This window comes from Zosterops lateralis (assembly GCF_965231275.1).
Source record: "Zosterops lateralis genome assembly, chromosome: 4".
Lineage (NCBI taxonomy): Eukaryota > Metazoa > Chordata > Aves > Passeriformes > Zosteropidae > Zosterops > Zosterops lateralis.
In genome coordinates, this window is record NC_139765.1 from 25,309,448 (window position 1) to 25,337,204 (window position 27,757).

Here is a 27,757-nt window from a genome sequence, read left to right on the forward strand (position 1 = left end):
AGGCAGATTATCATAGGACAGCTTGGAAGGGAAATGGTGGAGACAGACTATTTCATGCTAAAAATAGAAGAAATTTACTTATGTGTAAGGAATCACACTGCTGTTCTTCAAAGAGAAACCCTGAATGATCCCATGTGCCTACAGAGGCAGTAGGTACAACATACGAGCTACTGAAAGACAGAAACTGAGGTGAAGAGAGGAATCATCTGTGCTCAAGCACCGAAAGCAGAAATGCCAGAAGACCTCAGGGAGACAGTAGACAGCAGATTTAATATGTTTTTGCAATGTGATATGGCAGCAAAAAAATCATGCAGTTAATTTAATTTGGGGTTGTAAAGGCAGAGACCTCTTCTGAGAGATACAGGCAGTAGTCCCATTTTTTAATATAGTAGTGAGACTGCAGTTTGAAGACATGTTTAGTTCTGGACAACACGGTGGTAGCTAGTTGTCAACAACTTGGAGGGAAATAAAAAAAGAGGAACATAAAAAGCTGGAAGGGATTACAGCATGTGTAGGTTGGCCAAATAACAACTGTGAAGAGCATCACGGGAATTGCAGATGTGAACTTCAGGAGAGCAGAAGTACCAGGAAGTGAGAAAGACTGTTTAGGGTTGTCTGAGTGAGTATAAACAGTATAAATATAAAGTAAATTAAGTAAAGGGAACATTAATCTACAAGACTGCAAAATAGCATCCCACAGGAGCTCACATCACCTGATTCACACAAGACTGTGGAGCAAAGCACACAAAAAACCACTAAAGAAACCCTGACTTCAGGAAGGGATTACATGAGTGTAACAGATATAGCTGGTCTATAGCTGCACAAATAATTTGGCTTAACAGATACCGGTTAGACCAGCCTAGCTCAAAGTAAACAAGTCCCTGGACACAACGAGGATAGGCTGGATTCCAACCCAGACAGAGGAGCTCAGCCAACCCCTTTGAAGGGGATACGGATACACCCATATCATTGGCTAGTGGGCTGGGGGAGTTGAGACCCTTGGCCAATCGTGCCTGTAAGCATGGGAAATTTGAAAGCCCTATAAAAGGAGCTGCCAGACAATAAACATGGGTTGTCGCTGCACAAACTCAGTGTGTTAATGTTGCGTCCCTGTCTCCGACTCCACAGCGACACATAACAAAATGCCTTTGGAATCATTTAATTGCTCATTGACTGGGACATCTGCAGAGCAATAGATTGCAGCCCAGTACATGGAAATCTCTCTTCTCCACACCATTGCTGGAGGCACTTGTAGACCAAAATAACCATGGAGGTAACCATGGATGGAGTCTTGTATTCAGAGGGGCTGCAGGGGGGAAGGCCTATTGTCAGAATTTTCCCTTTTATTGCTATGATTTCCTAGAGATGTCACTGGCTCACCATTTGGAAAAAAAACAGCAGTGATGTTTTAATATACATTCATTTGGATTACACAGACCTTTGAATAGATGTCTTGGACAGCACTAACCTCTTCCAAGGTCTGTGACAGATACAGCACTTAATTAGAATGAAAGAAATCTTTAATATTCCATAGTTAGAGAGATGAGACCAAGGTAAGATGTAACATAGGAAAGCTTGCACCCGTAACACCTTTATATCACATTGTGCCAACATACATTCTAGCCTGCCTGTCATACAGAAAAGGAGACCTGACAGTATAATATGTTGCTTCAAATCAAGTACTGATACACTATGTTGCTGCTCAGCCCAGATGTGCCACACTCTCATTGCTGGGGGGAAGGAAAAAAAAAAAAAAAAAAAGCCCAAACGATTTTTTAACACCACCTTTTAGGGAGGCATGTGCAGTGATCATTATCAGTCCATCCATACACAAAGCACACAAAGGTATAGTCCCCCATAAGACTTTAAACTGTCTTAAACTGTCTTTCTCTACATAGAAATGTCATGATCTTCATGAAGGAAACCTTTCTGCTTATTTATGTAAATAAAAAAACATGGCCTAACACGCAAATATACAGCAAATGTAAGTGTACTAATATTTGACATAATCTTGTGAGGAATTGCTGAAGCATATGCTAAAATTAATTCATCACACCCCCCCCCATCTTATCGCAAACCTGTGATGACTGTTTTGTTTGCACTCTGCTTAATGGTCCATCTTTCTCAGGACAACGTGTTGCAAATCTCTGTAATTTCCTGCTCTTACCTTGCAGAACATGCTTACAGACAAGGAAAAAAAAAATAAGAAAAAATAAGTATTTTCTCCTTTCTTTTAAATGTAGCTCTTGTCTAAGTGCTCAGGCAGGCACTGTCAGGTCTGAAAATTCAAGATTAATTAAGCAATTAGGAATTGATATCTAGCGACTTATCATGACTGGAAATGAGAGATGCTGCATTCATTTTAGCTCTGCAAGAACCCAAAATAGGTAACTTGATTTTTATGGACAGCAAGATTTTAAATATTTGGGGAGAACAGTTACAATTCCTTCTATTCAAGTGGTTCCTTCAGAACTCCCATCTATGTTCTGCACATTCCTTAGCAAAGGGCCAGTCCATAAAGAGGGCCATGCTGAAAGAGCTGTGTACTTCGGATTCACACACTGCCTTTACCTGAATGAGTCTGAAGGTGTACAGAAATCCCAAGAGCAGGAACCAAGATGAAATTTTGCTTTCTCTCATGTGCTAGCACAGCATTGCACTGCACTGCTTGAAAAAACAATCCAACTGAGCAGGAATTGCACCATGTCAAAACTGTGGTTTCCTTTAAACATTAAAAAGAATGGCAAGCATTTCCATTCACATAATTATCAGCATTATCACCTCTCCTCACACCTCCTTCTCCAGCATCTAATTGTTGTGATGGTAGGGACTTCCCTGCCTCCCTTCCTTGAGAGTGGAGAGAGCCTTTGCAACTCAGCTGCAGTAATTTGCTTTCTTCTCCATGAGCTCAGAACTTCCTCACTAATCAAAAAGACTTAATGGATTGGATGAGCAACAACTCAGCACATTCCCTCTGGAAACATTTATTTGGGGAATTATGGCATACATATTTGAAGTTTCTATGGTAATTTGGATCTGATGAGCTTTCCTTATTGCCAAAATGGTCAATGTCTCTGCAAAAGAGAGGAGTAACTACTTCTGCAGTTTGCTACCTCAGCTAGGCAGATGTGAGTCTGATTGATACCTGCATGAGAAATCAAAAATTAGAAACAAAGTGCTGCAGAACCCAGTGCTGTGACTCAGGAAGAAATTTTCTTTTTTCCAAAACTGTAAGTAGCTCAGCAGCTCTTACTTACCCAGCTACTGGCTTCTTCCTGAACAACCTGATAGAAATAAGAGCACAGAAACCTAAATTCTGCTCCAAACTTCACCTCTTATGCTCTGCAGTCTTGGAAAAGTCATTTAAGCTCCTGAGTCTCCATTTTTTCCAGGCATGAAGCTGAAATGACATACTGAGCCTTGCAGGAACTTCTGGAACCTCTGATCTTAACAGTACATGTCAGTGCCAAAAGCACCATTATGGGCATTACAGCACTAATTCTCTCACAAGGGAGGGAAGCTCACTGTGCCATACATATTTTGGATACAATTATTACCCCTGGAAGTGCTCACATATCATTGCACAAAATTGCAGGCAGATGAAATCTTTCAGATGGGATAGAAATGAGAGGCCCTGACAGATTATTAAAAGACATAACGTTTTGAAGAAGCCATATGTTAGCTTTTTCATGTTCACCCTGTTCCAATTTGGATAATAATTTTCTAACTCCTTAAAGCAGGGTGGCTGACCTGCCTGGCCCTACCAGCTGCATATCCAAATCTTCATGTGGCCCAGAGCGATACAACACAACCTGTGTATTTCAAAAGGCTGAAGGAAAAGAGGAGCTCTAAGAGAGGTTCATCAGCTAGGGAGAAAGAATTCCTCCTGGAAACCAGAGCCCTCCCCTCCTGCTGAAACAGTCCTTTCCTCAGAAGCAGCTTCTCCTCAGTGTCACTTCCCATAGGAATCTGCCTGATATTGATTGTCAGGGCACCATCACACTGTCCCCAGGTGGCTGCATAGTGGCAGCTCTGTGATGCACTAATGCTGTGAACATTGAAGATTCACAGCTCACAACACATTCCAGCAGTTTACAGGCCTAGTTATTAACAGTGAAGGACTTAGTGACATATTATTTACTAATAGTAATCTGCATTTCTACTTTAATATTAAGAAAGAAAAACATTTTATCCCTCACAGTAATTAGAGTCTGGCTTGTCCAAGAATCAGGCAAGAGGACACACTGAAGGTTCACATTCTTCTCTTCTCTTGGCGATCACTGGTGCTCTCTGAGCTGCTCCTTTTCTCTTTATAAACTCTCAATGATAATTCACTGTGCATTGCAAATCTTGACCACGACAGAATCCCAAAACACAGAAAGAGCAATATCTGAGCCTTCATCAGTTTCCTGACATAGTAGAGAAGAGAAGCAGCATATGGTGCAAAGGATTTTTTTCACCACAGACACACTGTAAATTTTCCCAAACCCAAGATAAGATGCCATTTCTAAATGGGGAAAGAAAGTGGTGGCAATTCCAAGCAGTCCCCAACATCTGACTAATTTTGCATTTCAGATGTCACTCTGACCCAGTGATGGTGTCAGCAGCTACTCTCTTCTCCCTTGCATGGACAGTCCTAGCCAAGACATTGGTATCTGATGAAGCAATTGCTCCCGACATCATGGATGCAAAAGAGGGGAGCCTGTCCTGTCCCCATCTCTTCACAGGTGCTGGTGGCATCTGGGCCATGGCACAGACCTTTGAGGAGTGTCAGAGTCGCCAGCCCAGGAGTAGAAGACAGTCATGGCTGGGGATATCCTGCATGGCTGTAGCTGCCCACTCCCGGGGAGTCTGTGGTCTGGGGGTTACCAGGGAACCTGGCGGGGCATGTGGGCACACAGGGGACAGGAAAGAGAGCAGAGAGGACCTAGGGCACCATCTGGTGGCTTCACTCACTGCCTTCCCTAAATCCTTGTCTCACAGGGTCATAATTGCATTGGCCAAGGGCTGAAAGAATGCCAAGTCTTTCCAAGAGACAGCCCAGCTGGAACAAGAGACCCCTGCCCTTGGCCCAGGCTCGCACACCTGTAGGGCACTGCTGGGTAGGTCAGCGGTGCAACCCAGAGCCACAGTAACCATTTTTTTTTGGGTGCCATTCAGTCAAGCACTTCCCTTGATAAAGAACCAGCTCTAGCTGGGTATTTAGAGATGATTTGCACTACAGACACCCCTGAGAAGGCTAAAGAAGAGAAGACAGAAGTTATGAAGGAGAGCACTTTGGATGTGTTTCACTGGCATTATCCACCACGGTAAGGTCTTGTCTGCAGATAAAGGCAAAATACAGTTTGCACTGTTTCGTATGACAAAAGAGTACCCATGCAAGAGCTTGTCCTCTGCAGAAAAAGATCAAATCAACAAACCTCTCAAATGCACCCTGGTTTTTACCTTCTCAAATGAGGATGTGCTGTAAAGCATTATGGAGTCCGTTTAAAGGGAACAGATGACCTCAGTGTGCCAACACCTTTTGTAGCAATGCACTCTCAGAACCAAAGGCTCATGTCTGGTGAAGAGGGTAAAGGATCCTAGTCCGAAAACAGCACCTCCTTTAGAAGAAGGCAGGCAATGCGTTTCCACCTCACACCACTGCTTACTTTGATAACAGGTCTCCACTTCCCTAAAATCCTGACAATAGAAAAAGATAATTCAACACCTAGGAATCAAAGGTTATACCACTATAACCAGGGAGCCTCCTGTGTGCATAACAGCACCATGCTGGGGGAAGTAAGTGGAGCTGAGGCCCTTAGAGACACAGTTTTTAAGAGGAATCCATTCTCAGCATTCAGTTTAAAGCAAAATGTATAGGGTGAACACAATAAGCCAGTCACTGCTTCTCATATTTGTGGAGCTGGGGAAACTGATCCATAATTTCCTGTTATTTTTTTTTCCCCCAATTGCCTAACACTTAGAAATGAACATGTTTCCTCTTGTTAGTAGCACTCATTTTTGCACCTATTCTCATGGGCCACAGAGCCAGCTAAAATATAAAGACCAAATGACAACAAAAAGATGAAATTACTGCCTTTTCCCTGAACAAATCTCTGCTACAAAGTAGCTATACCAATATTATATAAATTATATTTTGTAGTCTCTCCTACTTGTGCCTTCAGGCCTCATACCACCTTGGAAAACTCCATACCATTTAAAAACATCCCTGCTCTCACAGCCTTCTGCTTTATGCTTTTCTCTCTCGCACACACTGTTGCTCCCGTGGCTGCCCATGGTGCATGATGCTGAAGACGTGATTTTAGATTGTGGCTTCATAGCTTTAAACTTCCTTTTTCTCATGCAGCAGCCTTTAGCCTTCCTCACAGGACCAACCCAAAAGCCATTGAAATCAGCACAGTGACCCCCCACCCCGATTTTGACAGTTTGGCACACAGCCCAAATCCCCACATTTGCCAGTGTTTCTTAGAAATTTTTACTTTTTCACCTAATCGATCAGAACTTGGTGTGATTCTTCCAGTACTTTAGCACTGACTGTTCTAGAATAGCATTTTCCATCCCAAGTATTGTTCTTTCTCTCATGTTTTATTTTAAACAGCTTCAGCTTTTAATATATAGAATTGTTCAGGAATAAGTGTAAGAAACATGCTACTTAAAAAGGTAACAGAAGCACAAGACAAATCAACTCACAGCAAAGAGATATCCTTGCCAGGAATTTTCCAGTAGCATCCAGTATTTTTAGCATTTATAAAACTTGAAAAACAAAACCTAAGCATGATTATTTTGAAGGTATTTACTTTTCATCTAATCCACCAGCATCTGCTGAATATTTTATTGCCATACTGCAACATATTTATAATTCATCTCATAATTTCTTCAAATTTGTTAAGGAAATTAATTGTTATACCTGTACGATCCTCTGTAAATTCTTCTGTGAACACAAATATTTCCTGGTCATATTAATAAAATCTAAAACTTTTTTACTTCAAAAATATTTATAATTGTTGTGATCACTTAAATTATAAATGGGTCTAATAAGCCATGCTGTCTGTGCATTCACTGCCTTTTCTGAAATGAATTCCTCGGCACTGAGAAGAGAAAAAGCATTTTTCTGTGGTTAAAGAAAGTCCGAATTGCATGTTTGAAATCTTTTCTAATAAAAAGAGCAAAGCAGTAAGTGGATTATCTCTTTAAACATGGTATAGGAAGGTTGGAGGCCCTGGAGACATTTTCCATAGCCTCTGTCTCTGATACATAGCAACATTATCTTCAGCTAGAGAGGGTCCTATTATCCTGGAGCTCGATTTTAATTTGATCTTCTTTAAAGAGGTTTTTATGATTCCTCTCAAGTTATGCTGCATATTCTTATTTTGGGTTGGTTTTGTTTGGTTGTTATTTTGTTGTTGTTTTTTAATGAGGTAAAACAACCTCAGCTTTTTGATCTGCTGGTTTGATCATGTGATAAGGATATTTGATATAACTTCTTCCCTATTGAACCAGAATATGCATCAGCAGAGATGATAGACCAGTTCCAGCTAACAGGGAAGAAAGAATTTGGATAGCAAATTAATTTCTAAAGCCTCCCTCCTCCAGTCATTCTAAGTTTCAGAAGTCGTCTCCCTGGACAATAATGTATGGAGAGAGGGTAAAAGAGCTTTATACTCTACAGCAGCCAGCTGAAACAAAGGCAAACCTATAGATTTTGGTGGGGCAGAGGTACCATGCCAGATCCCATTGAGGGCTCAAAATCCCAAGTGATAACGATGTCTATTGCCAAGAAGAAAAGGAAACTGGGAAGCTCCACTTGACTTCTGTGGGCTGAAACCTACCTGGCCCCAGACCTGCATGGCTTATGCAGCCCCAGCAAGGGAGTTTTCTCATGTTCCCACCTCCTTGTTCCTCTTTCTTGTTCTGGAAAGGGCACTGTCACTGACACATGTTGTCAGGAAGGGATATTTTCTATGTGTCCCTTTTCTCTGCCTTATCTCCGTCAGTGCATCCAGTCCTCACTGTGTACTGCTGATACTGCTTGAAGGGGAAGCATTTTCTTGGAGGCACTGATTTGAGTTCCCCGAGTAAGGTCACAGCAGGCATCTTTGACTACTTGATGGGATTAGCAGATTATGAGAAAGTATGTTTGCTGTGGGGTTCCTGAGAAAGGGAAAATGGGCAGGTGGATGCTTGGATCTGGTTAAACTATGCATGAACTATGCATGAACTCCTGCCATTTCAGCAAAGCCACAGAGGATCAGATGGGCGGCTGCAGGCCAGGATTGGAACATCAAGCCAGCAAGCAGGGAAGTCTCTCCAGATTGTCCTACCACTTGCAGAGGATAGAGAGTTAAGCATTTCAGCCGGGGCAGGTGAGAGAAACCTTCACATATTGCCCATTCCCGAGATAAGTGCTTGACAAAAGCAGCTTTTCTTTTGCATCAAACAGCTTTGCTGCAAAATAGCTTGGCTGCACCAGTGCAGACTGAGCCCCGAGGGATTTTAACAGATACATTCTGTTGGTAATGAAGGGCAGTTTAGAAGGGGCCAGAGGTTCACAATTCCCTCGTGGTTGTGCTCTGAAGTCACTGTGGATCTCTGCATGCATCTGCATCTCATCTGGGATGTAAGAGAGTAGCTCTGCCATACAGGAAGATGTCTGGTCCACATAGGGTCAGATATCTTCCCTGTTAGATATTCTCATATAATGTATCAGAGGATTCTTCTAGCGCTTCCTGCTTCCTAGGTATCTGCAGAATGATGAAAAGGAAAAAAAAAAAAAAGAAATAGAGGAAAATTATTCAAAAGATGATGAATTAATTCTTCATAAGCAGACACTGACATTTATTCTGTTAGAAATGGCTGCAAGTGATCTGATGAAACAGAAGCCACTACAGTGAGAAATGCTGCTCCACCAGAGATGAACGTGACTAATCCAGCCCAAGAGATAAAGATGTCTCCTTTACTAGTCACTATTCCCCAAAAAAACTGTCAGACAGGGAGGGGAGGGAAAATTGGACTCAGTAAGAAAATAAATCACTTTGGATTCTGTGAAGGAGGAATTCCCTGACCTTCTCAATCCTGTTTCTTCAACAGTTGAGTCTATTCCTCATGACCGTTCCTCGTGTAGACAACGCGCTGACAGACTGATATGTTAAGCGCTGTGTGGCACAGGCCTGCTGTAAGCAAGGTTACACAGCAAGGAGCTAAAATGCCACCGGCTGAACTAAGCCCTACCTACACTGGCATTTTCTTTGCTGCCACCACCAAAGGAAAACACTACAAAAGTGGTGATAGAGGCACCTCCAAAGCATGCAGGATTAACCCCTTGCTATCCAAACTGGTCAACGGTCCAGAGTGACAGCATGTAAATGCTCTTTTCAGAGGCTTTCTGCCCTGCTTCCCTTTACAACTCCCCTTCAATTGTGCAGCATCCTGCAGCAAGGGTTGGGCTGGACCCTCTGAAGCAGAGTCAGCCACTGTTCGGCAATCTCAGCTCCCACTCACAGGCTAAACCCACTGACCCAAAAGTCTCACTCTTACAGAAAACACCCTCTTATATTCTGGCAAAGACAGCTGGAGGACAAATGTCTCAAGTGGTCACAGCCCAGGATGACTGAGGGAAGCTAATCAAGGTGCTTGCAACCATAGTGGATACTGCAAACTCTCCAATGCTGAGTTCATAGGACCCTGCCACTCACACTTCACTTCCTCCAGACCGCCACGAGAACACTTGTAGTGTGAGAGCTCATCCCATCCCCTCTCTGCTTTCTTCTCCTCTCTTTCTCTCATCTCTGCTTTGACCTTTACCCTACCCTGTTTGAGACTGCCGGTGCCAAACCCATTCACACATAGATGCTCGTCTGCTGTTGCTTTGTTGCTGCTCTGTTTTACAGACCCTCTGTCCATCCAAACAGCAGTTGAACGGTGTGGGGCCACACACAAGCAACTCTGCACAGCCCAGACAGCTCCCTGGTAGGGAAAAACCCTACACAAGCTTCATGTTGCCATCCAGACTGAATCATTTCAGAGGGGGCAGCTGGTAATGGTATACAGAAAAAGAAACAGGATCAGAAAGAGGGATCTTATCCAAAAAAATCAAAATACATCAAAACACAAATGCAGGGATGCCGTTTTTTCCAGTGCATCATATAAGACAAACCCTTATAGAACAACCCATCCCTCCCCACAATAACCAGGAACCTGCCACTGCTTTTGCTACCACCATGTTGGTGTCACAGCAGTAACTGCAGGAGGCCAGTGGCCATGGGAACAGACCACATAGCAAGCAGCTCTGACACAAAGGGGGCTACTTGATTTTAGACCACCTTTTGCTAAAAGGTGGGAGTTGTGGAAATGTCTCGGATACTGGAAAATACTGCTCGTCATGAAAGAGAGGGCTGGTGCAACCAGGGAAACTCTCTCTCCCCAATAGAACATTAATGGGAGAAAGCAGCAGATGTTTTCAGAAAGGCTTTCTAGCATTGGAAGAGGATATATATTTTTAAGCAGATAAGAGGTCTGGAGAAGAAAAGAAAAATTAGGTTCTGAGGACAGGAACAAAATGTTCCCTGGTGTGTTTGATGCAGTTTGTCCACAGGAAACAGATGATGCTTGCCAAAGGCAGGGTAGAAGGCTGTGGGGTCTCTGATCTGCTTCATCTGGCCCCCAGACCTAATTTACACCTGCATATTCCTAGTTGCCTCTATTTTCACTATGAATTTAGTTCCTTGTCTCTCACTCATAATTTGCAGCCCAACAAGAAGATCCAAGTCCAAAACACTGCCTTTTCCTGAGCACCAGAGCTGACAGCAGAAATTGTATAAGCTCAGTCTCTGCTCAAACCATCTTAGCTTTTGCTACCATGAAATGGCTCTCAGGTGCTTAATGCTGGTGAGACAAAAGTTGTGTTCAGGGTCTGCTGCTGGTGCACAGATTCCTTCAGCCCAGAGGATGTCTCAGCTGCCTAAATAATCTGGAAAGGGCAATAACAGGACCAGCACCTGCCCAACTCTTCATGAATGCCCATCTTGTTCAGAGGGAGCAGTGATGCCAAACCCCTCAGTGCCTTTCAGCATACATGATACAGCAAAGCATCTGCACAAAACCATGAGTACCAGAACTCAGGAGCTCTGAGTAGAGCTGCAGGAACCAGGGTTCTGCTGGAAGAGGGAAGATAGGCTACATGTGCAGCCCAGCTGGTGAGTGCATGCCACATCCTGTTTTCTCCTTTTGGAGGAACTGGAGGCACATTTACTGCCTGCTACGTCATAAGATTGTGTGGGGTTTCTTTCCCCAGGTACACAGGTCATATGGGAAATTTCCAAGAACACAGCCCTGGCCCTTACCTTCCTTGGAGGATTCTTCCTGTGTGATGGGTTGTTTGTATTGTCCTCGAGGCTGGAATAGACATCAACTTGCTGCACATCCAGGCTCTGCACAGAGAAGAGAGAATAAAGTAGGGGTCAAATAAAATACTTAGGTTTAAGGTAACCTGGGTTGTTCTCCATCTCATGCCTGACATTTTTTTAGGAACCCCTGCCATCTCCAAAATTTTGAAGTTCCTGACCTTAACTTGGGCAAACAGAAAACCCTTTTCCCTGAAATCCCTACAGTGCAGCTGCATCATCTTCTTTTTCTCAGGCTTACAGAGACAGGCTTTGATGTCACCTACCCTGTGAAAGGCAGTGGAGAAGAATGCCAATGCCCCTGCCTCCCTTTGCTCCAAAATTTTCACAGAATGCAAAGTTGTGCACCGGGGGGACCACAGGTAAGAGGCAGTGCTCTGCATGACCTAAGACTGTTTAGGTGCCTGACAACCACAAGCTCTTGTTCATGATTATTCTGGCGACATAAAGGTGAGAAAATGAGAGAGGCTGGAGTTCCTGAAGCACCAAGGCTGTCAAAAATGAACACAATTTCTGTTTATTGTCTGTTTGGGTTTTTTCCCCAAGCCAGAACTCACCTTTCTTCTTTGAGTGAGCAAAGAATAATTAAAAAACCCATATGCTCCCAGGCCCTCAAACATTACCACGGTCCCACTCGGCTACACAAAGAAACACACATGCCCTGCATGCATATGCACCCGCTGTCCCCCAGGTAATCATGTCACAGGAGATGCATGTCAGTTTGAGTGATATTTCAGATCTGCCTGAAGGATCAAACATAACAATCACGAGGACTTTTCCATGTGTGTTTCAAGGATGACAGCAGGTGGCCAAGGTGGCTGTTTCTCTGGCAACAGGAAGATGGGAGGAGCTCCAGCTGCAAGAGGAGCAGATGGTATTAGTGGAAAGAGTGAGGTGCCCTGTAATGCAGGGAGAAGGATGAGCAAAACATGGAGGTTTCATTGGGGGCTGCCAATCACTTGAACCCTCATCATTTCATGTGGAGTTGCAAACACTCAGCATCTTTAAGAACCATGGCCAGCAGGACAGTGCTTTGAACAGGACCAGAGGATAGAAAAGCAGCACTGGGGAGTGGACCTTGGAATAAACAGGCATTTAGACATGAGTTGGCCACAGTGAATGGGGCATCACACGGCTCTCACATTCCCACTGTTACTCTGGAAACAGTCAAATTATTTCACCTGTCTGCTTCCTGCTCCCAAAAACCTGCTTTGCCTACTCAGACATCCCCATCATTCACATGTGCACACAGAAAATTCTATTTCTCCACACTCATTTTCAATTCTCTTTGTCAGTGAGGATCTTGTCTTGTGTGCTGAGCTTCCAGAAGCCTGACTCCATGTCCCCTTGGCAGCCTCTTTCTCTACTCCAGACTGAAGCCACTTGCAAGCAAGGTGTTTAACCACTAGAAAAGATTCCCTTCCTTCCACATGCCTTCTTCCCATGGAGGCTGTTAACAATACTGGTCCTTTTCCAGTCAGTTGGAGAGCTGGTGTCTCCAGCCACCATTTGCAAGTTAATTACTTTTACTTGGTCACTGATCACCTGTCACAGTGGAGGCACACAAGCCACTCTCTTCCCTGCTGACAGATGCCTTCCTGTCCCTGAGCAGCCTCCCGTCTCCCTCACACCTGGAAAAGCTCCTGTGCTCTGGAACCTGACTGTACTTGCACTGCAGGAGTTCTGTTTGCTGCTCAAAAAAGCTTGTTTGAAGTGTAAAGCAGATAAAGCAAGTCCCTCAAGCTGTTACTTCCAACCTGCTCATTAACTAAGCAGCTAGTCAGAGGATATACAAGTTTGGTTCTGGGCAGAGCAGTGAAGTAGAGCTACTCTATGGCTGCAGGAGGACAGAGCAGTCAAGGAAGGTAGTACAGAGAGAACAAGGTGGGTCCCCAGCTGCCCCCTTATTACCAGGCTTTTTGCTATGCTGTATGCTTTTCACTGCATACAGCCACCCTGAGGGACCACAAAGTAAACAGTGGCACCAAGAAGAGCCACTGGGGAAGGTATTTGCTCCCAGGAATGTTCAGCAGGACAGCTTTGCAGAAGGTGTGTTAGGACCCTTCCCACACCGGGGATGAGCCTTGCTACCATGGGATAACACAGACCATTTAATGAGCCAGTTCCAAGAGCATCTGTCACTGTGATGTCCAGTGCTGCCTTCTCTTGCTTCTGCTCCCAACTTCAGACTTGCAAGGACACTGTGCTTCCCTGGCCTCACTTTCCTCCAGACTCCAACCTCTTGCCTTCCCACCCAGATGGCATAGATGGCATGTACTGGCCTCCTGTCCAGTCCCTGATATCTGACCTCCTTCATCACTAGGAGCTACTTCTCACTTGTCCTTCCTTTTTTTCCTTGCCTTAGATTATCATCCTCAATGCTGATCACAGATTTTTTTCCCTCCCCATGAATTAAGCACTGAGTTCAACACCCATCAACAGATTTTCACAACTCAGTTTCAAACACAGTTTGCAGGGCTGAGTTTACACCATGCAGAGCCCCAACAATATTTAGCTGTGGGGCACCAGAGTTATCATTCAAAGGAAATCAGGTTTGTCAACTTTCTATTCCCTTCATCTGTCCTGAGGGCCCATCCAACGCAGGTTTCCATCCCAGGGCTCTCACCCTCTCTCCTCCTCTGCCCATTATGGTTTGCAGGGCTGTGCTCACTGCTCTTCCTATCACAGCCCTGCTCTTAGCCTGTGCCTTGTCTGGACGGGGAGTTGCTGCTTCAAGCCCCCCCACTGCAGCAGTTGCTCAACAACAGAGGAAACTCCTGTGAGCAGACTCACACCACCCAGCATGCAGGAGATGGTCCCAGGCTGTGTGCAGCCCTGCCAAAGGTGGCCAATCCAGCTGCCCTGCATAGCGGGCTGGCCAGGAGCCCTGCACAGCTGCTGTGTGGTGAACTGGCTTCACAGGAAGACTGCTTGGGCCAGGCCCGCAGGGCTCACGCAAGCAAGGGGCCTAGCCAGTTCCTGGGATTGCCTGTGCCTAAGGCTGGCTCTGCTGCCTTGCTACATTAGCCTTACTGGAGCCTGAACACAATAACATGATGAAACATGTAATTAAGATGGAGCTAAGGATGCATGACGAGGCCGACTGAGCAAGAAATGGATTTGATTTTTTTTTTGCCTCCTTGCAGAAATCATCCACTTCAGCAGGAAACTACCCATTTGGATTTTTATAAGCCCAAATTAAAAATAAATTACTTGATACAAACAAAAAGGTTTATAACCTGCAACCTCCTTCACCCAAGGCATTGCCTTTTGCCCAGAAGAAACATATCATATACAATACATAGTGCTCTCTTTTAAACTGCTACTCCAAAAATTAAAGGGCCACAAAACAGTGCCCCCCCCACCCCCAAGTGAGAATGAGAAGGGGCAGGCCCATCCTCTTGCAGGTATCTGCCCCTGATCAGGTCTCCTGCCTCCCTGGCAGAGCCTTGCTCCTCTCTGTAGTACACTTTCCAGAGCTTCGCTTTGTTTAGTTTAAATGATTAATGCAGCAGAGTTCACAGGTTTTCCTTGGAGAGACTTTTCCAGCCCTTACAGACCTCACAGACAGAAAGGTTTCCTAATACTCAGGCAACATCCTTCTCTACTCACTTTCATTTTATTCCTCCTCGTTGGTCCCACTGATCACAAGGAAAAAAAACCCTTCCCTTCCCTTCTTAGTTGAGCAGCCATCCCATGGGACTAAAAGGAGAAAAAGGAATCTATTTAAAATGGAGCTGGACAGGTTGTAAATGGGATTAGGAGTCATGGTTACTTGAGGTAGCTGAGGTCTAGGCCTGACATTTCAAGGGAGCCACTTCAATGCTACTACCTATGACACTGTGGCTACTGGGCTTGAGGAGTGGGAGCAGATAGAATTCATAAATTTGGAAATGGAAAAGGAGATCCATTGAAAAGAGAAATGCTGAAAAAAGGGAACTCCCTTTACTTTTTCCTTGCCCATTTCCCCCTGCTAGGTAGTGTGCCTGCTCAGGACTGCAGTGGTCTGTAACACTGGCACCAGTGAAGGTGCCACAGCAGAAACTCAAAACAGTTGGAGGTTGTTCAGGAGATCATGTCTCTGTCCCTTTCCTGAGCCATCAGTCTCCAACCAGGAAGAATGTCCTTGTGATGCTCTGCAGCACAAAGTGGGGCTGAGAGTCCCTCTTCCTTCCCAACTTTTGAAGACTCTTCTACCTCTTCCACCAGGAACCCTCCTTGGCTCTGCACTTGCTGCTCTGTGCTGCTGGCAGAGGGAAAGGTGCTGCTCAGCAGGGCATGGGGCAGGGCATGGACACCGGGAGGCCAAGACTGGGATCAGGATGGAGACACACCCAGTCCTGAGAGAAGCTAAGCAGGGCAAGGTCACCAAGACCAGGCTGGTATGAAGGTATTGGTTATGTTTCACATCACGATACTGGCATTGTCCGTACCACGGCAGGGAAAGGAAGGGTTGTACCATGATGTGGACAGAAGAGATGAAGGGTGATTCTGGTACTCACGTCATAGACAGGAGGTTGTGCTGGGGTGGCTGAAGGGCGCTGTGTTTCTACCTCCTGTCTTAGGATATTTGGCTGGTTTCTTCTAGGGCACAACACCTGCTCAGGACAAGACACCAAATGACACATTTGGAGAAAATCACATGTCCCCAAAGCTAAAATGAACACCAATGTCATATCAAAGCCAGCTGTTTGCACACCTCCTGAATGTTTCCACAAGAAAGAGTGCTGGCAGCATCTGCACAACATGTGCTGGTTACTTTCCTCACTGCATGGTTAAGTGTAGAATCCAGTGACTTACACTGGAGCAGTGGAAAGGAGAACTGGGGTCTGTGTGTACATATAAAGCACTTTCACCACTGAAACCTTACTGGCTGAAGGGTGTAAGTACTGAGCAGCATGAAACAATGCTATAGGACAGGGAGTAAACAGGGCACCCATCATAGTGTGCAGAGGAATTTCAGAGATGCAAAAACTTTTATCAGGATTTGGCAGGAAGCTTTTCCTAATACACCGAAGAGCACCAGACAATCATTACTGGTGACATACAGTCAGTGATACATTAATGCACAAGTCCAGCATGGAGTTGAAAGAAGAAGGTTCCTTCATTTGAAATGTTTCTTGCATCAGATGAGTTCTCCTTGAACACATTTCATTCACACACAGAGAAGGCTTAGCCCTGCTCAGCAAGCAAAAGAAGAGGCAGAAAAGGCAGAAGGCTTTGCTAAGTATCTCTGTTCTAATTCAGAAAGAAGTGGGATGATTATATTCACATCACATGAAAACGACAAACTGCTTTCCAGTCCATTAGTAACTAAGGAGGATGCTAAATAGCTTCTCTTAAAGCTAAACATTTTTAACCCAGCAGGTCTGAGCAAGCTGTGGTGAGAAATATGGGCTGTGTTCTGCAGGAGGGCAAATGTAATGACTGCACAATCTCTTCAGACCGCAAGGAGAGGCCATAAGTCTGGGATTCGGTGGCCCACCTCAAAACTCAGAGATGCCAACTGGTGAGTCACGATAGTGCCTCTCCTCATCCCCACAGAGATACTGTCTAGGCAAACAGAGATGGGGGCCTGTCTCCAGCAGACTCCCTTTGCCTCTTACACTCCCTCCCCCACGTCAGACTGCCTGCAAGGTAAGTCTTACGAGATTAGCTAGGCTGCCAACTGCTGCCGTTCTGTTTTCAACCTCATGATCTCTGTGTGTGCTGAAGTCTGATGCTCCTGGGAGCTGAAGGCCCATACACGCAGCACAGCCTCCACATAAAAAAGCATGCAGAGAGTCTGCTGTCTCTCTGGCAGAGAGCAGCTTCAAGAAGTTATGAGGCATGCTCTACCTAGAAAACAACAATCCCTAATTCCATTCTAAAAGACGTAAGGGTATTTTTAAGCCAGCCTCGAGATCTCCAGAAGAATGCAGATGGTTCTATTGGAACACCTGAGGGTGGCAGTACTAGAAGCAGTAGGTTTTCTTCAAACAACAGGGATTCCAATATCATGACTCCAGAGGTTTTTCCACAGGGTCCATCTCATCCAGATCTTCCAGCTCTGCTTTTGGCTTTTCTTCTCTCACTCTGCAAATCCTTTCTTCCCCACTCCTGGTATCCCCTTTGCTCTCAGCTTCCCAGATTCCACTTCCTTACCCAGCTGGTCACAACCTGGGACACTAGTCTGCTCACCCAAGGGGCTCTGTCAATCCACTCTTAAGACCCTCCTGTAGTGCTTCCTTACTCCAGATTCCAGTCACAGTTTCCCCTGAGGCTCATTCTTCCAGCCTCACAGAATCACTGCTGATGGAAGGTGTCCCTGGAGATTGTATAGTCCAATCCTTGTCCCTCTATTTTTATTTTTTTTTCTTCCCAGTTATTTGTAATTTTCCCACAGGATTCCTTGGGATCCTTGTCCTAACCTTCCCCTCTCACTCTGTCTCTTAATGTCTTTGTCTCTTTGCCAAACAAATGCCCAAGGCTGTTGTCCCCATCCCAGTGCAGAGTTTTTCTTCTATGGTGCCCAAGCTCAGGAATAAAGCTGCAGTCTGCTTGAAATAGAGTGACCTCCATCTTGAAAGAAAATTAGAAATATTGGAAAGTCCTGCCATCGGGGTTGTAACAGATTTGCTCAGGTGCAGAGGACATTACTTGTCTAACTGGCCCCTTCACACGAGTTTTAGACAACTGAACTGGTAAACTGACAAAAGCCATGACTGAGTATGCACAAACTGCAATCTTTCAAAATCCCATCAGAAGGCTACATCTCCTTGAATATTCTCAGGGCTAGCACACTGTTAGTGTGACTTTTTGCCCTGTATCAAATCCTTGCTCTAAAGCAGAGCATGCTGTAGCCAAAATTATTGCCAGAATTTCTTTAATGGGCAAATCACTTACTTGTTTTGTCTTTCCTGTAATCTTTTCTTCTCAGAAAATGGAACTTAAGAAAATAAACTGGATCAGACACCCAGCTTGAAAAATTTCAGCATGGGGACTTCCAATTCAGCCAAGCTAGAAGCAAATTAAATTAATTCCTAGAATGTGTCAGGTATTGCTTTTTATTTGGTAATTACTTGCCTTTCTTTTCCACAGAAGCAGAGCTGTTGTGGTGATGCTCAATACAGAAAGAAGGACAGTAAGGGTAATCAGGATTTCCCACCCATAAGAGGTATTTATGTATCCTGTATCTGTAAGAAAGAAGGCAAAAGGTTCACAATGTGAGTGGAAGTTATAACCCTGCTGTATTTTTAACCCTGGAAAGAGTCTTGAGAAAACTAAAATACAGGTGTGCAGAATATGGTGGCAGAAATGCACACACCCTTCAAAACATACTCTGAACAGAGAGCAGCGTGCAGCTGCAGAATCACACAGAAGATGCAGGGTATAAGCAGCTCCACTTCACAGAGGAAGGTGACATAACTATGAGAGACAAGAAATTTGGTAGATAGAGGCTGGCAAAGGTCTTTTGTGATAGGAGCAGAAAGACAGATGGTGGAATGCACACAGGCCACATGAACTGGGAGGGTGGGTACTGTAGGCATCCTCTGACCAGTATAGCAAAGCTACTTCATCACAGGTCTTTGCATTTACATTAACAAGTTCTTCATATCCAACAGTCAGTAATGCACATCCAGCCAATCAGAAGCATGTACATCCTTATCCCTTTTCTTTAACATTCCTCTTATGTTGCATCAAGCTTTCCACTGGTTTCCAGTGTGCTCATTAACAGAACAATCAACTCCTTGTACCAAATGGAAAATAGGGATGCATGTCAGTGAGGCCATAACCTGTTTGTGAATCCCTAAAACTGAGCATGCTGAACCTGTACATGTGATTACAGCAAGCACTCTAATGACTGACCTTATCAGCTGCCTCTGTCACAATGCTGCAGGAAAAACCACACTGTCTGCTGAACACTGACACTGCATGACACAGGGCCCAGGTTCCCTGGATAGATTCTGACTCTCAGGAGGCTGTGGCAGGGCAAATATAAATTACTGCCTCTTCATGTCCCCATCTATGCATTGGGAACAGCAGCACCTGTGCCAAGTGCATTCAACCCTGATGGCAGTTAGTATTGGGCACTAAGCATTATTCATACCTGATTTCATAGCATGTGTGCATAGAGAAAAAGAAGAGCAAATATCAGGTTTTCATAGCCAGATCCAGCTGATTTTTAAGCTCCTATCCTTCTCTTCTGGTTGTTCACTTACCTCTAACAAGGACAAACACTCCCTTTCCCATTTTTTGGATATCATTCCATTTGACCTCACAGTAGTATGTGCCAGTAGAAGAGGTGTTTTCAAGTGGCATGATTCTGTAGTCATAAGATAAGGAAGCAGTTTTATTCTCTTCTCCAGAAGGAATGGCTACGTTTTCCCATCTACTATAGATAGATGTCTTCTGATCCAGTGAATTAATCCGGTAATAGCAGATTGAAAATCTGGTGTATTTCGGCATGTAAGGGAAGATGACTTGACAGGGGATGGATGTTCCTTCCTTGAGCAGGGCAACCTGGATTGGAGGTTTCTGCTGTACATCGACATTTCCCCCTGTAAGGGTAATAATTGTTAACAGTCACCTAACCTCACTTTCAGTGAGGAGAGGATGGCTGCCCCAGAGACAGGATCACTGAAAATAACCACACACCAGGAAGCACACCTGTAGCACGCAGTGTTGGCCCTTGTCAGAAGCTGAGTGATTCAGAGCACGTGCCCTGTGTGATCTGCCACATCTCTTGGGTAATTGCTGTCTGATCCATGATAGCCTGCTGCATTCACAGGCTTCCCCTTTTCTCTTGTGAGCTCCTCCATAAAACATCAGCACACAGAAAGACAGGAAATGAAGCAGGAAGTGAACTGATTTTTCAGTGGTGTATGAACATATTTACAGCAGGCGAATAGAAAGTGATTTTCCAAGATAAATGCTAGCTGGACATCTCCTGAAACTCCCAAGGTATAAACCCTGCTTGGGAATCTACGCGTGGCCATGTGATGGCTCAGCTCTGTGGCAGTGAAGGTTTTGTACGCAAGCAGGTGTTATCAGTGGGACTATATATTTCTGAAAAGCAAGTGAGGAAGGAAATTGCATATTCTGGATTGGGGCCGGCACAAGGGCCATGAGAAGTAAGCCACAGCTTAATCACTCCAAACCTTTGCTGCTCTAAAACAGGAGCAAAGCACAAACCTCAATGTTAGCTATCTGCAGATGACTGCAGATCTTAAGTATTTATACATGACACTATCTTAGGCAGAAATAATAAAGCATGCCCTTCACGTGCTTCCCCTCAGTACATACAAAGCAGTTTAAAGTGATGTATCACTGTAACTCAGTAGACAATGATGTCAGAAGTTAAAAGAGAGGATGAATAAGACGGGGAACCACAATTCACTCCCTGTTTTGTTTAATAAAAAGGAAAAAAAAACTAAGAGTGGGCCACAGGCTAGCAAGGAGTCTGGGGCACAGGACTTCTCTGGTTCCCAGCCACATCTGGGTTCAATATCAGGCAATCTCTGGATCTATTTGTTTGTCAGCTGATATAACACCACCTGTAAAGCAACTTAAGAGGAGGCTCTTTGAGAAAGCGAACTGGAAACTTACAACTCTTCTCACGAAAGTGAAGGATTCTTTCTAAAGAGGCATGAAAAGACAAGAGGGGAAAAGGGGTAGAAAGAGAAAGTAGGGGATGGGCAGGCTTTTCCATTAATGCTTTTGATGGGATTCCCTGGAGTTCTGCAGCTATGAACAGGCTCGTAACAAGGTATTAAAGCTGTCCCAGAGCACAGCCAGGCTTGCTTTTCTGTCACCATAACGCTGCATCACAAAAGGAGTGTCACCTCAGCACAGTGGGAGCTGGCACTGGAAAAGGCTCAGACTTAGCACTGCTGAATGCTGAGCGCTAAGGATTCATGGTGGGGGACAACAATGGAGAGAGGGCACAGCTACTGCCCAGAAAGGACTGTTGGGAAGTACCATATGTTAAGGAAAATTCTCTACAGATCACATAGCCAGAGACAACAGCCTGACAGTAAGGAAGAGCTTAAGTTACACCACCAGAGAAAGGTTCTTAGTTATAAAAGCAACTGTATGTACAGTCCTCAGGGACATGCTCAGTCCTGTGTACACTAGTTACAATATTATGGAAAGGTGGTAACAAAATCCTGCAGACACTGTGGGAGTGATAATCCAAGTGATTTATTCTGGGCCATATTTTTTTAAATCATTCATCATCCTTCTCCTCATCTCTACATAGCACACCATACATGAATATAGTTTCTATACAAGACACAGCTAAGCACTAATACAAAAGAGAGGAGAGATCCGTCTTGTATTATCCCAGAAGTCACTAGGTTGAAAAGAATATACCAAGGAAAAAGCCAAGCCATTTTATTTAGGTTATCAAGCTCTTCTCCCATGTTTCCCCTTTCTTGAGGATTCACTCTCTTAGCTTTGAAATGCTTAAAAGACAGAAATAGCAGCAGCATGCAAATTCCTAGAGGGGATCTTTGGAAATCAGCAAAAGATAGCAGCTGGAAATGCTCTATTATGAAAAACATGAGAGTAAACAAAAGGAATTAAAAAGAAAATATTCGTTTACCTCCACACTGAAGCAACCAAAGAAACAGGAAGATGACTTTTAGATTAAGGATCATGACAGGGAGTCAAAGGCTGTAAGAACACAATCAGACATGAAGATCCAAAAGGCAAAGTAGATGGGGGTTTATCAGGTATTTTTACACCAGGGCAGCTGGTTGATCCCCTCCTGTTTGCAAAGGGACAGGCGGGATGTACACACACTGCATTTGGCAAGCAGTTCCTGGCAGATGCAAGCTCTTCCTCTTTTTGGTCAGACTCCTCCCCACAGCAGGGTTGACTTCTCTGTACTACAGTGATGGTGTTAGACCTACCAGTGGGTGTCCAAAGACTAGACTGCAAGCACTTTAACACACAGAGCTTTGCATCCTGATGACTATAAAATATGGCATGCATTTAAAACAAACTTTGTCACCTTCCACAGTGACATGAAAACTCGAGTGTGGGATCACCTGTTTTGCCTTCAACACAGAAAACCAGTACACACAAGTAGTCAGTACAGAGCAATGGCTCTGCTGTACCACTGACTCCACAAAATAGCCCTCCACAGCCAACTTCTTCACTAGGTCCCTTCAGAGGAAGGCACTCACAATCACAATGTGGGAACAACCAGACAGCGAATTCATCCTGAGCAGCTGGGCTGTTTCAGATCCACACCATGCTGGCTCTGAATCAGCTTCGCAGTGCAGGCAAGCTTTAAGTAATCTATTGTAGGCAAATCTAAAAAGAGCCCTTTGAAGAAGAAAAAACATGTTTTGTGGGAGGCTCCTACCACCTGTACTTACGAAGAGTTTTTGATTTTCAATGAACGCTTGTTTTTAGCTAAAACATCTGCAATGCAACAGCTGAGCAGCATCTGACTCATAAAAACTCCAGTGGCTGAGAGGTCCTCACTTCTCTTTAGGCAGCTTCCTCCTTTTGCACTTCTTGAAGACAATTGCACTGTCCACAAGAAAGCACTTTGCTGCAACTTCAAGGGTGGGGTGCTGTGCTGCAGAGACTGGTGGGGGATGGCCATATGGGGAAAGACCTAAGGGCAGGAGATGAGTATTCAAAAGCACCTACCAGTTGTTTTATCCCTCTGGGCATTGTAGGAACGAGCTTTACTCTAAACAACCTTATGTTTACAGCATTTTTCCTCCTGTTCAGTCTGGGATAGGTCCCTAGGAGGAAGGAGTCTTGACACAGGGGAAGGCATGCAGCTGCATGATGCCCAGGGATGGCTCCAGTACCTTGCTGAGAGCCCTAACAGATGGGGAGAGGAGAAAGTGGCTTTGTGTGGCTCTGCAAGGCTGGTGCAGCAGCTGCACTCCTCCAGGGAAGGTTTAGCTCAGATTAACCAAAACCAACTCCTCTCCCCGAGACATGCTGATGTGAGCTGCACGGGGCTGGTCTCAGCTGAAAATCACTCCTCACGGGTCTTAATGCTGAGCAGCAAGGACAATCAAAAGTGGTAACAAGACACTTGGGGCCCACTTGGTATTTCAGATACGGAGGCACAGATCAGGCAGCTGTGGCTCTGGGGTCACAACAGTATTCAGAAGCCTTTCTCAGGCCTGAAGCAGCATCTCAAGGTAGTTGGGGCAGGGAGGGAGAAGGAAGCAGAAGCTCACTACCTTCCTGTGAAAGAACTCTGCTGAATAGTGAGGGCTTCTCAGCTCTTGTATCAGCTTATATGAGCTTCCTCAGCTCATCCCCATGGCAGCACACAGCTTTGTAATTCCCAGTATTGATGTATTTCTAGAGGACAGAACACGCTGCTCCTGCCAGTGATGTGTTTTAACCGTTATCAGCATTTATCTGCTTCAGGAATTGAGGGTGATAAGTGGATTAAGTGCAGTAGGTTCATAGGGCTGCTAGGTCAACGTCATTCTTCCATCTTTTCTGTTCTCTTCCTATAAACAACCCTGTTGCCACTTGAAATGCCAAGTCCTAGAAATATCACTGTCTGGATTTAAAAAAAAAAAACAAAAAACAACAAAACAAAACAAAAACTAGCATTTCAAAAGAGATCATGCATAAGACTCAGCTGTGGGATTAAAGGCACAGGCAGGCCAGAATTACATTCACTGCTGGGATTTGCTATGGTAGAGCTCACTGAAAAGAAATAGCTTTGAAACGACTAGCCAGCAGCTATTAACTGCAAGGCAGGATGACATTCTGTTCCCTAGAGCCTAAAGGAAGCCCAAATCTTTGAATGTTAAATTCTAATTCAATTTGGTCTGGGGTTTCTGAACTGAGTTTTAACCCTGGAGACATAAATGGGAAGAAGATGAGGAAAAGCTGGGGAGTTGCTATTACCAGCCTATAGCAGGACTGAACTGAATGCCCCAAAACTTAGGTGGAACTAACCAGGATATCTGTGCAAAAGGAAATAAATAAAAAAGCTCTGAAGGAATAGGTCATTGTATGACCTTCACTCATGCATTATACAGTACATTGGTGCATGTGAGCCAGTCCTAGCAGCATGACGAGGAGGGAACTTGCCTAGCCAGTTGTAACCCACCACAGCACTGACTGGCCAGGATCTGTGTGGCTTGGTCCTTCCTTTGATGCCGCAAATGCTGACACTTCCTAAATTAAATGCAGGATTGTTTCAAGCCAGTTTCTGCCTGTAGCTGAAAACTGGCTATAATTTCACTCAAGCGTTTTAAAAAGCCCACAATAGTGGCCGGCATTCCCAAGGAGGAAAAGCACATTGTTCTGGCACAAACAACAAGTCTGGGCGAGTGCTGCACCTACCAGAAGTGCCTGTTCACAGCTATGTCCAATGTACACCCACAAGTCAAGGCACACGCACACACAGGAGCCCACACATATCGCCACAGTCAACTCCAGGGAAAGCATTAATTCAAACAAAAAGGCTGCTGCGCAGGCAAAAGCAACGCTGCGGAGACCACAACAAAGCCTCTTTATTGCTGAAGCGTTTAACACCACAACCATCCAAAAGAGAAACCACTTGGCGCACAGAAGAGCTGCAGCCACTCAACCAGCCTGATTGCACAGAGCGTTTCAGAGCATTCTCAGCATGCAGCTCTGGGTTTGCTGCCTTGTCAGAGACCAGCCCAAACTCCCATGACTGGAAAGCCAGCCAGTGGCAACATGTGCACCTCTGAGGATTCACAACCTCTTTGACTACTCTAACCCCAGACTCCAGGGCGCACAGTTTCCTTCTGTCTGGCAGCAGGAGCAATAGCAGAGCCAGCAAGGCCATAACTCCACCAGCATTTTTACCACTGTTATGTGTCAAGTACCTCTCAACAGGGCTGGATGATGCTGAGGTAAAAGCTGCCAATGCCCTCGCTACATTTCTATCCACTGAATTGCTCTAGGGAAGAGAATGATCAGTGACTTGATGGGAAAACAAAATTTGAGGTGTTGACACCACCGTGGAGAACGGAGAGGACAGTTCTCTAATTTTCTTTCACCAGCAAAACAAGTCTGCCTCAGAAATCATCCACTCCTGCTTCTTCTCTGCTCACGTGGTGGAAAGATTCCCAGGAAAGGAACTAAGCTACCACCACGGGCCTGATGCACTCTCAGGGCCCTGCCTCGGCCTCGCGGTGCTCCCACTCTTCTCCTTCACAGGCTCCTTGTACAGCGAGGTGCGGCCAGCGGGAATCGGCCTGGCGGGAGAGCTCTGCCTACTCAGGGTCACACCTTCTGGAACAACGTTTGCCTGGCCGGGCCTGGGGCTGACGCGAGGCCAGGGCGGAGCGGGCCATAGTAGGTCCGCATGGTCCAGGGGTTAAATCTTGCCCCGGGGAGCTCCCCCGGCCCCTGCGGGAGGGTGAGCCCCGTCCGGCCGTGCCGGGGACGCGGGGGGGAGGCCGGGCCGGGGCCGGGGCCGGTCCCGCCGCACCGCGCCCTCCCCCACAAGATGGCGCCGGCGGCCCGGCCCCCCTCCCTCCTGCCCGCTCCCCGCCCACACAGGGGCCAGGGCACCGAGCAACCGGAGCAATCGCAACCCTGGAGAAAACCAGCACAACTAGGATCCACTTAAGGTCAAATTAATGCTAATTAACCGTAATCGACAGTTCGAGGAACAACTTTTACTCGGCAAGCTACAGGTACAGCAGTCGCAGTTCGCCCGTCAGGCAGGAGCAGTGGAAGACGCGGTGTGGAGAAGGAAAATGAACCCGCCTGCCGGGGGTGTGACCCATCCCCGCCGTGTGCCGCCCTCGTGGCCGCTCTCTGCGCCAGAGGTCACTGTCTCCGCAGCAGCCCCGCCCAGCCATCCCCACCCGCCTCTCGCTCCCCTCAGCCCCCTCTGGCAGCGGCTTTTGGGGGCAGCAGCCCCAGGCCGGGGCAAAGCACAGGGAGCTGCCAAAAGCATTGCCTCCAGCCGTCTCCACACTCACAAGCCATCCCTTCTATGCCGAGGTTGCTCTGGAAACTCCTGCCGGTGCTAGTGAGGACCAGTTTTATTATGAATGACAATTCTCAGCTTGCAGAGGCCTCTTGGCACCACACGTGGGTGCTTCCCAGCATAAGCAAAGGCCAAGTACCTATTTCATGCCCCTGACCAGTGATGCTGCACTAGTCAAGGTGCTGGTAATGGTGTTCAGCTCGCTGTGGTTGCCTCAGCAGGGGCAGGCTCAAAGGAGTGTCCCCACAAACAGCCACAGACTCACACACCTCGACTGTCCCCATGGGAGCATGAGTACGAGAGCTGTAGGCACACAGCCCTCCCACGGTCATAGGATGTGTCACCAGCCCCTCAGTGCCATGGCCAGGCCAGCCCAAACGTTCTCACATTAGCAATTTCTCACATTTCTCACAATGCTGGAGGTGGGATGCTGGGCAGAAGCAGGGCATGCTACCAGCCCTCCTAAAACAGGAGCCCTCGAGTCCCTGCTCACTAGCTGCATGCCTTGTGCACATTATGCTCTGAAACTGCCCTGAGTAAAGGCTGTGCATCCCCCCTGCTGGGGGTGAAGGGGGGAGGCAGGCGCTGGGTCCTTGCAGGGCAGAGACAGGGAGGATCATGTTGGACAAGATGGCAGCAGTTGCAAGGGAGCTGCAGGACTGGTTCCTGCCAGCAATGGCCTCGCCAGATGGCCCTTTCTGCTCTTGTCTGTGCAGGAAAACTGCCTGGGCCTCAGCCCTGCTTAGAACTAGCCAGACGTGCCCACCCTGCAGCCTAGCAAGTTTCTGATTGCCCCCAGGTACCCAAGCCTGCCCCACAGCTGACCCCAAATCTAAGCTCCTTCCCCCTGAGCTTGTTCAAGAAGTCCCTGCACTCTCTTTCACCCAAACCACCTCATTCCCTTGTCTGCTTTCTCTCATTTTTTCTGGGTTTTTTTATTTCTTTTTAATGTCTTCTCTTTTTTTTTTTTTTTTTTTTTTTTTTTTTTTGGGGGGGGGGGGGGGGGAGGGGACGACCCTTTTTTCAGCCTGCAGGAGCTTTTCAGCTCAGGACATTGGGAAGTAGAACAGGCAGCACAGCTGCAGTGACCCTGAGAACCAGCATGGACCCCCACAGTGGACACTTGAGTGCAGTCACACCCTGCTTTAGATTGGCACAGCTTTCTTCATGCTGTGCCTCCAGGCTTCTGCCAGCTCCCAGGAGGAAATCTTGAAAAGGATTAAGTAGCTAAGTATCTCATTGGCAAGTGAGATTGTTTCTTTTCTTCCTATTAATTCCTCAACTTTGCTTTGATTGTGGACTGTGGAGAATATACAGGCTGATACAGCTGTAATAGCACACCCTCCTACGGTGGAAAAACATAATTTTGCCACCAGGCCCTATTCTGGCTATGAAAACTAAATAA

At 45.9% G+C, this 27,757-nt stretch overlaps 1 protein-coding gene across 2 annotated transcripts; it reads right to left on the bottom strand.

Annotated features, from left to right (window-relative positions):
• Positions 1-6,820: 6,820 nt before the first annotated feature.
• NFAM1 (NFAT activating protein with ITAM motif 1) lies at positions 6,821-25,812 on the bottom strand. 2 transcript variants are annotated; one of them, XM_083859792.1, is made up of 6 exons: positions 25,466-25,812; positions 19,604-19,942; positions 18,468-18,577; positions 15,905-16,000; positions 11,343-11,429; positions 6,821-8,744 (listed from the first exon to the last, which is right to left on the bottom strand). In XM_083859792.1, the coding sequence occupies exons 2-6, from the start codon at positions 19,848-19,850 to the stop codon at positions 8,685-8,687; spliced, it is 600 nt and encodes a 199-aa protein (XP_083715918.1). In that variant the 5' UTR covers positions 19,851-19,942; positions 25,466-25,812; the 3' UTR covers positions 6,821-8,684. The 2 variants fall into 2 exon arrangements, with proteins under 2 accessions (XP_083715918.1, XP_083715917.1); XM_083859791.1 differs by lacking the exon at positions 25,466-25,812 and adding an exon at positions 21,988-22,160.
• Between the last annotated feature and the right edge of the window lie 1,945 nt (positions 25,813-27,757).